This window comes from Stegastes partitus, unplaced genomic scaffold (assembly GCF_000690725.1).
Source record: "Stegastes partitus isolate 25-593 unplaced genomic scaffold, Stegastes_partitus-1.0.2 Scaffold93, whole genome shotgun sequence".
In the NCBI taxonomy this organism is placed as follows: Eukaryota; Metazoa; Chordata; class Actinopteri; family Pomacentridae; genus Stegastes; species Stegastes partitus.
The window spans coordinates 457174-469342 of record NW_007577824.1 but is presented as its reverse complement, the minus strand read 5'-3'; the positions used below and the strand labels follow the sequence as shown (position 1 = coordinate 469342).

At 41.2% G+C, this 12169-nt stretch overlaps 2 protein-coding genes across 3 annotated transcripts in view; both read left to right on the top strand.

Annotated features, from left to right (window-relative positions):
* Positions 1-6679, top strand: part of LOC103354032 (alcohol dehydrogenase 1-like) — a 17926-nt gene extending 11247 nt beyond the window's left edge. The window contains exons 1-9 of one of the 2 annotated variants that reach the window (XM_008277262.1): positions 1175-1192; positions 2031-2132; positions 4015-4156; positions 4503-4590; positions 4789-5008; positions 5244-5504; positions 5947-6079; positions 6192-6330; positions 6443-6679. In XM_008277262.1, the coding sequence (XP_008275484.1) occupies positions 1175-1192; positions 2031-2132; positions 4015-4156; positions 4503-4590; positions 4789-5008; positions 5244-5504; positions 5947-6079; positions 6192-6330; positions 6443-6476 (1137 nt within the window). In that variant the 3' untranslated portion in view covers positions 6477-6679. Of the gene's footprint in view, positions 1-1174; positions 1193-2030; positions 2133-4014; positions 4157-4502; positions 4591-4788; positions 5009-5243; positions 5505-5946; positions 6080-6191; positions 6331-6442 lie in introns of those variants that run through there. The other variant, XM_008277263.1, reaches the window with a different exon arrangement.
* The window catches only part of LOC103354033 (alcohol dehydrogenase 1-like), a 21241-nt gene continuing 10246 nt past the window's right edge, over positions 1175-12169 (top strand). Inside the window, exon 1 of the mRNA XM_008277265.1 lies at positions 1175-1192. Within this exon, the coding sequence (XP_008275487.1) occupies positions 1175-1192 (18 nt within the window). The remainder of the gene's footprint in view (positions 1193-12169) is intronic.

The following is a 12169-nucleotide window of genomic DNA, read 5'->3' as shown; positions in this document are numbered from 1 at the left end:
AATAATTTGCTTTGACCTTCTACAGTCACCAGTTGAACAACTATGGGAGATTTTGGACCGGTTTGTGAGACAACAGGAATATCTTTTGGAAGAACAGTTCCATCCTTCCGGGAGAGTTTCTAAAACTTTTAGAATCAATGCCCAACACCTTACCAAGACACTTAAGGATGAGACACCACCATTGTCATTGAGGTGGAAACTACTGGTATACCTGGATTTTTATCTAAATTTTGCATATTAAGGACGTGTGACAAATCTACCGACCCAAATATTGAGTCCATAACAGTGATTTTATGTCCTTCAAAGTGACATTTGTTGTTTCATGTGTACATATTGATAGCATACAGGTCATTTTGGGCAGCCACCTGACAGTAAGCACATTACTACTTTCCCTTAGGGAATAAATTAGTTAATTTACTGTACATAAACAAGCAGTTCAAAGTGGACGAATTTGTGACTTACACTCTGCCCTTTGAGAAGATCACGGGTGTTTTTTGATCTCATGCATTCTGGAAAATGCTACGCCTTGATTTCAGATACATTTTGAAGCTGTTTGATATGTTAATGTGCATGGTGTTCCAGTGTCCCTCTGGGTTTTGTCTTTTAAAAGCTTAGTGTGTCTCTGTTGCCCTCTGTTGAAGACAAAGCTGAGATACGACAAGCGCTGTGAGACAAGAATTCACTCCTGAGATTACTAGTTGCATCAGAAAGGTTTTTAAAAATGTATTGACAGTGGAATTCCATTTTCTTCACCCAGTACTTGATGCAAAATGCCGTACCAAAGCAAGTAATGCATGTAAAGCGACTGAATAACTGACCCTGAAATCTAACCACGACTGTGTTGTAACAGTTGGTTCCTGGAAGTGGTGATTTCAAAATCTGTGTTCTATTAAAACAGTGTTTTGGTGGGAAGAAAATACACTATGCTGCTGCTTGTTTATTTCCACATGAGCTTCACATTTGTTGTCCAGCTGTGAGTAACTGGAAACTGATATGAAATGATAACTGCGAGAGGTGAGAGTTCTTGCCCATTTAAATGCCTGACAAATAGTTTTATATTGCAGCAGTAAACACCATAAACCGGTCTGTATTTCTCCTCCCACTCCTCTGCTCTGCAGCTGCAGTCTTGTCTTGACTCCTCTCTGACTTGTCTACATTCAACTTGGCAGCAAAAATGGCCACAGCTGGAAAGGTAGGAATATTTCAAATATGGTCAGTGTCACGTGATATGTTTGACTGTGTATTGTGCACAATTCATATTTTTCCACTACGTTACTGTGTACAGATATGAAGTCTTTCACCAAATTGTAGGCTTACTGCCATGAAAGTTTATTTGTTATGTAATAGCTAAGTGAATAAGTTGTTTAGTCCTGAAATGTGCTGTTTAAAATCACTTTACTTCCACAGTGGATTTTTAAACAATGTATAAATTGAAGACAACCCACTTGATTTATCAAAACTAGAGACAACTGATTTATGCAATTGTTTGATTGCACTGAATACTGCAGCAATAAAACGCATGTGTGCCAGAGGGTATGGACTTTAAGCTCTTGTTTGTTACCTTATGTAACACCAGCTTTAACCAGGAGCAGCTGTTTCTGTGCTATTTAAAAACTGAAGGGAGGTTGTTCATGAAACCTGTTCATGTATTTGATGTACATACTTGATTTGACATTGCAATGGACCTCTAGATAAGTGCTCACCTTGAACTGTTGAATTACAACACAAAGGATAGCTGCGACTGTAGCAGCTACTACGAAGAGCTGACAATGTGTTGCTTTACCCATCTCAGTTTTCTCCTTTTAGACTGCAGGGTTTTCTGGGTTTTTTGTACATTGTGGCACCCACCTATGCCAGGTTAATGTAAAAGCACTTTCAATTATAAATGTTACTTAAATGGGTACTTGATGGATTTGAGGAAGAGGTCGCGACACTGTGGCATGCTTTCGGAAACCCATACTGCTATAGTGGACAGTTATGTTAATAGTTGCAGCCCTCAGCAAGTTTAGTAATACTTTATGTTCCTGTAGGTCATTAAATGCAAGGCAGCAGTAGCCTGGGAGCCCAACAAGCCTGTGGTGATTGAAGAGATTGAGGTGGCCCCACCTCAGGCCAACGAGGTCCGCATCAAGGTGAGAAACTTTCATGTTCAGGACTCGTGCATGACTATGTTTGTCTCTTTTACTCTTTTTTGCAATTCTAACTCAGGTGAAATGGGTCACTCTGGAGTAGTTTTGTTGGCCATCGATAAGAAAGAATGATCTGTGTTTATTGGACAGCTAGGGTTAGGGTTAGCCCCGCCCTACACCTGTGCAGCTGCATAGATGCATGCATGCACTCAATCAAGACAAGCGCTGGAAGGCCACACAACAAAGCCAGAATCCTCAACAAACTATTTATTTTCGACCAACTGGAAAAGATTGGACCCTGTATTTTCAAGCTCCTGAATGAATGGTGAGGCATGTTCAATGAAACACTGTTGCTGGAAGTGGGTCAAAGAGTGAACAAGCATCACCACCAACCAGTGACGCTGTAGTAAAAGGTCTTATAGACAATCCACCTAAGGTTAACACAGCAACGATTGAAACAACCCCAATAAGAAGCCTGATCACTGACTTTGCTTGCTCTGTTGTACCCCCTACTACAGTAAAGTGTCCTACTGCTCTTCTAGCTGATGTGCTTAACCTACCCGAGGTTCAAAAAGTAGTAGCTGAGCATATTGTCAAGACAGACAATGTTGTGTCCTACAGTGGCTCTTCCAAACTCAGGGCTTTCTCTGGGAAGATTACATGATCCAGTAATGAAACAGATGATGATACATGGAGAAACAGTGTGGATTTGTTTCTCACAGACCCTTCCAATTCTGACTTTGAAAGACCTCGGAAGATTTTTGAAAGTCTGCTGTCACCAGCTGCTGATATTGTAAATGGTCTGCACTTACATAGCGCTTTTACCCAAAGTGCTTTACAATGTGTTTCTCATTCGTACACATGGTGCCAGAGCTGCCATGCAAGGTGCTGCCTGCCATTGGGAGTAACTTCGGGTTCAGTGTCTTGCCCAAGGATACTTCGACTGTGGAGGGGCAGGGGATCAAACAGCCAACCTTGCGATTGGAGGACAACCTGCTCTACCATCTGACAGCCGTCAAACATTTAGACCTCAAAGCCTTACCCAGCGCTTATCTTGAACTGCTTGCTTCAGCATTTGCCACTATGGCAGACAGAGAAGAGTGTTTTCAAAGTTTTAAAGCACTTTACAAAATTCTGGTGAAAAACCTTCAGAGTACCTAGATGACCAAAGACCTGCAACCATCCTGGTCTTGGCAGGGATGATATTGAAAATAGCATCAATTCAGATTCAGATGAGAAGTTCACCAGAGTGTACCAAAGAAATCCAGTGAGCCAACCTCTTGGTAAAACCCTCAGTTTTAGTCTTGCAACTTCTTCCTTTCCTTGAAGAGATGGTCTGGAAATGGAAATGGAGAAGGAAAAAGAGAAGAACGATTATTCCAGTTGTGACTTTTGTTTCCCCCATCAAGATTTAGGGACACTCAAAGGGACTCTGCACATTGGGCCTGTGAAAATTGTAAAATTTGAACAGTTGAAATTGATTTTGTGTGAATATATAGTAAATTTCATTCAACTGATTATTTCTGCTCTTTTCCGTGATTTACATCAAGTGTTTTTGGTTTCAATACAGTTGGGAAAAAAAGGATTTGTGTTTGTGTTGTTAATTTTCCTCCAGCTCCAAAGCCATACCTCAACTAGCCCTATTCTTTAACTGATGATTTATTTTGTTGTATCTATGTGTGTGTGTGTGTGTGTGTGTGTGTGTGTGTGTGTGTGTATATACATATATTTAAAATTTGTAAGAAAAATAATTACACATTGGTATAAAAACTCAACCAATCATAAAGTTTTGGTCGTGCTTCTGAACCCCCTGAGACTGAACATTTATCAGCTTGTCTCCCCAGTCATCAGTATTTTCATCGTTTGGTTATTGTGTTCGTTGCAGATTGTGGCGACATCGGTGTGCCACTCTGACCTGTACCACCTTTTGGAGAGTATGCATAAAGATGGCTTCCCAACGGTCCTGGGCCACGAGGCAGCCGGCATTGTAGAGAGTGTCGGGCCTGGAGTTACTGAATTTCAGCCAGGTCAGTTTAAAATCTTTCAGTGTACAAAATACTCTACCTATTTACGTTCTTCCCAAGAATGAGAGGAGAAGAATAATATCCGGCTAATGTTTATCTGTTCTGTATTGAGCTGGAAGGTGTGTAGTCTAGTATTAGGATTAAACAGCAACCTCTTGGGCTGAAAAGTGAAACCAACATGGAAGTCCCAAAAACTTTTAAAGTCCAAGTTGACATGTTGCATCTTGTTAGTAGGTTCATCCAACAATAGGATGGTAGGTGAGGGTGTATGGGGGAACTGCCTATTGCTGCCTTTTTTCTTTTTACCCCATTTTAATAGTGTATGATTTATTTTTGCTTTTCCTTTCAGGAGACAAGGTGATACCTCTGTTCCTCTCCCAGTGTAAAGAATGTCACCTCTGCAAGAATCCTAAGACCAACCAGTGTGCAACAGCATGGTGAGCATTCATTGCATGTCTTCCACTCCGTTTTCATTTCAGTTTTGACTTCACCCCTGTTGGATGTGTTCAGACATTTCTATGCCCACTTAATCCATACATTGAAAGGATTTTGCAATATTCTATCCAGCAAACCCTCTAATAGGAAAAGTCAAAACTTGTTTCAGATTTTTAACATCAAAAAATGATCTTGTTCAGGACCAGGATTCGTCAGGAAATTATGGCAGCAGTTGAATCCAGGTTTACCTGTAAAGGAAAGAGGATTCTGCAGTTTATGGGAACCAGCACCTTCTCAGAGTACACTGTGATACATCAGATGGCTGTGACCAAGATTGATCCTGAAGCTCCCCTGGACAAAGTCTGTCTCCTCGGCTGTGGGATCTGCACTGGATATGGAGCAGCAGTTAATACTGCTAAGGTGTGTGATTGGGCTGTAGTGAGTGGCCCACTAAACAGGACATTTTGTGTTCTGCCTTTAAATTGAGCACTTTTTGACAAAACACAAATCTTTTCATTTCAAATTCTTAATCAGATTGAAAAGAATTAGAAAACACTCGCTGTGAGACAGAACATTTCCATTTATAATTGTCTGTATGGTGCATTACTGGGACCAACCTGAAGTACCACGCTGACCAAAGTCTTTTTCTCTTCAGGTTCAGCCAGACTCCACATGCGCTGTGTTCGGTCTGGGAGCTGTGGGTTTGGCTGCAGTCATGGGCTGCAAGACTGCAGGCGCAAAAAGGATTATAGCTGTTGACATCAATCCAGACAAGTTTGAGAAGGCCAAAGTGTTTGGTGCTACTGACTTCGTCAACCCCAAAGATCACAGTAAACCCATCAATGAAGTGCTGTTTGAGATGACCAATGGGGGAGTGGACTTCTCCCTGGAATGTGTTGGGAAAGTGGACATCATGGTATGAGCTTTATTTTAATCTGGTTCGAGAATATAGCAACGAGGTGTTACTATATACATCTTTAAACAGCATTCACTAGAGAGGACCACACCAACAAACTGAAGTTTGATTGTTTGTTGGATGCGAATGAGCGTTGTGTTGGTGATGACATGGATGAGCTGACCCCCTAGGAAAAGGAGAAGACAGGAAGAGAAGGTAGAAGTAAAGGGAGGGTGGTTGGGGCACAGAAAGCGAGAATGAACAAGTGGGGAGGACAGAGAGGTATATATAGACGTATGACAGGAAGGGGAGTGATTGAGGTGTGATCCTGCTCCTGAACCCCAGCTATCTCCATTACATTTTATTCTATAGTCTGCAATGGTTTCTGAAGAGGCCCTTCAGTAATATACCCCTTTATCCTCTGAATACGAGTGCGCTGACTTAATGCTGTTTCTCCACCTAGTGCAGTGCCTTGAAGTCTAGTGCACCAGGCTGGGGTGTCAGCGTGATTGTTGGCTGGACAGACATGTATGACGTAGCAGTCCGACCTGTTGAGCTCATTTCTGGACGTACATGGAAGGGATCCCTGTTTGGAGGTGAGGCAAATAAGACCATCACAAATCATTAATGAATCACTGAGTTAAAAAATGGCTTTGGGTGTATGTGGTGCTTCTGGACAAGAGTCTTTGCTCTTATTTTGTGGCTCAGGATTTAAGAGTAAGGATGGCGTCCCTGAGATGGTCAAAGCCTACATGGACAAGAAAGTCAAGCTGGATGAGTTCATCACTCACAACATGACTTTGGACCAAATCAATGATGCCATCGAACTGATGAAGCAGAGCAAATGGTACATTTACACTCCTATACTTCCTCCACCATTAATCGCCAAACGACAACTGCACAGATGAATTATTCACAAGTAGTTCTGCTCATTTCTTTGTTCTCTTTTGGTTCCACAGCATCCGGGCGGTCATGAGTGTTTCTCCACAATAGGACCACTCTGTGGCTTTCAGTAGCAGCAAAGTGATTCAGTAAACTGCTTTTATACCATTAGCAAAATAGAACACAGCACACAAAATAAAGAGAATGGATCACTACTCAGTCAGCTGTAAGCAGATTTGGATTGGGACATTCATCTGCAGTGTAAGCAAAAACTAAACAAGTGTTTATGGAGCTAAATAAATGATTTAAACAGATGGGTCTCAGGTCTCAATGTTTATTTTCTGGTTTTATTGGATTGTGTGTCCATAGCACTGACTACCATGTTACCAAATACTCTATTAAACAGTGTTTAAAGTGACACAAACAGCCAAATTGCATCAATGTTTGCTTAACTTAGCAGGTAGTGTTGTAATTACTCTGTTAGATCATTTGCCCCTCCAGCAGGATTTCTGTCTGCTTTATCAAGAATTTGCACTAAAAAGGATGTTGCAGCGGAACACCAGGCACTCCGAATGAGATGATATGAAATCATAAAAGTTAAAAAAAATCAAGTTAGAAGTGAAAGGGAGCAGACAAAGGTTTACCAAAAGTCAAGCATGGCAACAAAAGCATGGGTAAGAAACTGAAAATAACAATAAAAGAATAAAAAAAAAAGAAGTAACAAATTCAAATACAAACCAGACTGACACGAGAAGCACTGGAAAAACTCTGGCAGGAAACAAACTCTCAAAGAAAGATGGAAAGAACAATGACTTGATACATAAGGGAGGCAACAACACACATATGATGATCACAGGGGCAGAAACTGAAGCAGGCAATGACACACAAGGAAAGGAGATTTCAAAATTTAACAGGAAACAAACAAAAGTTAAACTCAGACCACTACCAGCTGGTTTTTCTCCAGATTATCATCATCTTCTCGTCGAGCTTTACACACATAATAAGTATTAGGCTGGAAAATGAGCTTCTTTCTAACTTGTCTGGCACCACAGTCTAAAGTTTAAACAACGGAATTATCTTTCTTTGGCAGCTTGATTGCATTTGATCTCTGCACGTGCTTTGAGAGAATTAGTTTATCTAATAAGACATTGATCTGGACTCTCAGCTTTATTAAACTGTCAGTGCACCTTGGTCATAAAGCCTGCAGCATTTGGACAGATTGAGAGAAGCCCATGTGATTGGCTGCTGCAAGAGTCTGACCAATCCATATCACAAGTAACCTATCTTCTTGTTACCATCTTCACTTTGAGTCAGCATAGTTGAGTTCATGTGTTAATGTATAAACCGACAAACCTGCACATCTCTTTCAGTATGCAGTAGTTAGTCTCACCAGGATTTTGTAATCAGAAACCTTTTAAAAAGTTGCTGTCATGTCCTTCTCATGAAGACTGGTTTGAAGAAGACAGGACTTGGACATAATAAAACATCATTATCTTCACCACTAGTCGTCTTAAAATATTCTTTCATATGTCTTAACAAGCCCTGCGATAGACTGGCGACCTGTCCAGGGTGTCCCCTGCCTTCGCCCGAAGTCGGCTGGGATAGGCTCCAGCCCCCCATGACCCTAGTGAGGACTAAGCGGTGTAGAGATAATGGATGGATGGATCTATTATGTTCTAAATAGAGAATCTTAACAAGACAAAACTTGGTATTTAGGTCACGGTCTCCTTTATAGTAGAGTTTGGGGCCTCAGGTCTGCTTGACCGCTTGGCAATTTGGACGATTTTTCCAGAGTTTAAGTCTGAAAAAATATCTCAAAATGAGACTCAAACAATTAGGATGCAAAACGCAACCAAAAAAGTGACACAACAACCAAAGTCGAACGTAAAAAGATGACAAAGAGACACAAAAACCAGCTGTTTGTGGGGAGCAGATATCTTTGCTCAGAGGTCCATTGTTTGTTCATCTGTCCATTCTTATCCATCCTTGGCATTACTATCAGGGTGGCAGCAGCAGGACAAGACATTTTCACCTCAACCTTCTTGCTACTGTCTGGACCCACCTAGAAAAGCGCTTCTCTTTAATGGTGTTAACTGTTGGAAGATTACCAGGCATTTTTTTTTTTTACATACATTAAATAATTCTGTGATGATGAATCCATACAGACTTCAATGATCCTCTGACTTTTACTCTGGAACCAACTCCAGGTTGAGTTTTTGGTTTTTAAACCAACTGGCTGGACTGATAGGAGTTAATGTCCTTCAGGTCAAACTTTTATTGTGTTCAGGGCTTGAATTCAGTGGTTAATGTCTCACACACTCACCCCGAGCAAACTGATCAGTCATTAACAAGGTGTCTTTGGTGGATGTGATGGTTTCAGATTATAACAGCTCCTCTTAAATGCAGCTTTGACTTATCATCAGTAGACTGTGTGACTTAAGTAATGATTTATTCTGCTTTATTCTTTGTAGGCTACTCACCTGTGCAAAACACAGAAAGTGGGGAAATTAGAACAATGAGTCTTTTTTTTTCATTTTTGTTTAAAAATCCAATTTCTGAAGAAGCAGCCCAAACATGACACATTAAAAATCTAATTCAGTTATTCATTTGTGAAGTAACTGAAAAAACTGAAAGCTTCAGGCCCGTTTTTNATGATAAAAAGACTGTTGCGCGGACATTCCAGTCCGGCGATCGCGTCTTGGTTTTACTGCCCGTTGTTGGTTCTGCGCTGCAGGCGAAATTTTCAGGTCCGTATGTCGTTGATCGCAAACTCAGTGAAACTGATTATTTAATCCAGACCTCCGACCGTAAGAAAAAGTCTCGTGTGTGTCACATCAACATGCTTAAAATGTATGTTGATCATGAAAATTGTGTTGATTCGATCTCAGGTGTCACACCTGTTGCTTCTGTGTCTGTCACACAGCCCCTGTACCATCCCGGTGATGACGGGCTGGATGACAGGCACAGCTCTGTGTCCTGTGCGCGCCTCCGAAATTCTGAAATTTTGTCAACTTTGAATGTGTATTTAGCGCATCTGTCTGATTCTGCTCGCTCTCACATATGTAAACTCATTAAAGAGTATTCGAGTTTGTTTGGTGACGTTCCCTCTCAAACGCATGTATTAAAGCACGATATTGATGTGGGAACTCACAAGCCAATTAAGCAACATGCTTACCGCGTAAATCCGGCAAAACGCGCCGTGATGAAAAAAGAGGTAACGTATCTGATTGATCATGGTTTCGCTGTCCCGAGTTGTAGCGCTTGGAGCTCTCCTTCGTTACTTGTGCCAAAATCTGATCAGACTCCGCGCTTTTGTAATGACTATCGCAAAGTTAACGCGATCACAAAACCTGATTCATTTCCGCTGCCCCGAATGGATGACTGTGTCGATCGTGTGGGTTCTGCTAAATATGTCACCAAGTTAGACCTTCTTAAAGGCTACTGGCAGGTCCTACTGACTGAACGTGCATCCGAAATCAGCGCCTTCGTCACCCCCGATCACTTCCTACAATACACAGTCATGCCATTTGGGTTGCGCAATGCACCAGCCACTTTCCAGCGGCTGATGAATATTGTGTTGTGTAATGTTAGTAACTGTGAGGTCTATCTTGATGATATTGTGGCATATTCATCAACATGGACTGAGCACGTGAAAACACTACGTGAAATATTTGATCGTTTGCATGCCGCCTCTCTAATGCTTAACCTGGCCAAATGTGAATTTGGTAAAGCCGTTGTCACCTACTTGGGTAAACAAGTCGGTCAGGGCCAAGTTTGTCCTGTTATGGCCAAAGTTCAAGCCATTGCTGATTTTCCGGCTCCCCAAACCCGTCGTGAGCTCCGCCGTTTTTTAGGTATGGCTGGTTATTACAGAGGGTTTTGCAAAAATTTCGCTGCCGTTGTTGCTCCGCTAACTAGCTTAGCAAGCCCCAAGTTGCCATTCCGGTGGTCAGAACAATGTCAAGCGGCCTTTGAAGCTGCCAAAGCTCTTCTTTGCAGTGCTCCGGTGCTCGCCGCTCCAAACTTCGCGCATCCATTNTTCTTGAATGTAATCAGCCTCAGACTTGGTCAGAACTGTTTTCTGCACAACATCAGACCTTTTTAATCATTTAACCCTCTGAGGCTGTTTTGGGGGGATTTCACTGCCTCTACTTTTAAACTCGCCTCTTGTTGTTATGAGGGCAAGTCATCTGTGTTGTACTAGAACAGTCGAGATCTTCCATCATTTAACATGTTAGATCTGATTGTTTTTTTTTTAAAATCAGCCTTTCTTTCAAGGAAAAAATGTGTATTGTTACACACTTTTCATGGATCTCACTAAAAAATGCTGAGTCTAGAGATATTTTCCAGAATTGTGCAGGCGAGACTGTCTGCAATCTATGTGCTTATTGTATTTTAATTTTTAATCTATTTTATTGAAAAGCACTTTAACATTTGTTTTGAAAAGTGCTCTATAAATAAAGCTTATTATTATCATTATTATTATAAGATAAAGGATATCAGTTGACTACAAGAACATTTCAGGTGAGAATGAATGACATAATATTAAATTTAAAGCAGAATCAAAGATCTGCAGGACAAGACACTAAATGTGGGAATAAGTGTGATATGTGCAGAAGAAAGCACTTTGAGTGAGGAACCTGAGCATTAGGTGATGTCCGTTGGTTCCAGACTAATAATAATCCTTATTATCATGACATTAGATTGACTTTTTCTTTGCTTTACTTTTAAGAATGTGAAAAGTGGAAGGACTGTGCAAAAATGTCTACAAGAGTCGTGCAATATTGCTGTTGAATTAAAGCTAAACGTCTACACTTTAACCACGACTTGATTGCTTCACTTCAAAGCCATCATGTTATGGTCTCTGGTTTTGGTTGTAGTTTATGCTGATTCTTACTTTTCCTGTGTGTCTCAGTTGGTTTCACTTCCTGCCCTTGTGATTCCCTGATTGTTTCCACCTGTGATCACTCACCTTTGGTGCATTGAGCCTTGTGTGTTTTTTTCCTTTGTCCTTTGGCAGTTTGTCGGTTTACCTGCCGGTGCCCTCCCTGTGGTCTTTGTGTTCTTCTGGTTTGTGTTTTTAGCACTTTGAACCCCTTTGTCTTCCTCTGTGTCTTGCTTTAGTTTGTTCCCTGTGCTTTTGTTCCCTTTTTAGATTTTTGGTTAACCTTTGCTTGGTCCCCGTGCTTTCTTTTGTTTGCTTTTTTGTTAAACTTTTGCTCTTCAGTTATTTTTCCGTCAGCCAGTCATGAGCTCCATTCGTGTTTTGGAAATCTGTCAGTATTTCTGCATTTGTCCTGACACTCCAGGTACCTCATACCGTTGGTGTACAAAGACGAAATTACAAAAACTTTGTCACTGGCCGAATATATATGTCAATTCAAAGTTCCTGCACATCTGAATGTTGTATAAATGTTGTTTTATGCAGCAGTATATACATCTCCCATTATGACCTTATTGCTTTTTATTATTATTATTATTATTATTGCTACAGTCCTCTCTTATCTCCTCTCTAACCTGTGGATGCTCATCTTTGCAACTAAAAATAGCCACAGCTGGGGTGGTGAGTAGAAATTACCATATGATCCATTCTTTAAAAGTAAATATGAAGAGCTGACAATATGTATATCACTCAGCAGTGTCACATTGTTATGACCCTGTGCGGGTCATTTGTGTTTTTTGCTGCTTGTCTGTCCCCAGTGTGAGTGTGTGTGCATGAGTGTGGTGGAACGAGGGAATTGGGAGCAGGTGGTGACCCCGGATTGGATACTGCTGCGCCGATTCCCAGCCACACCATTGGTCGG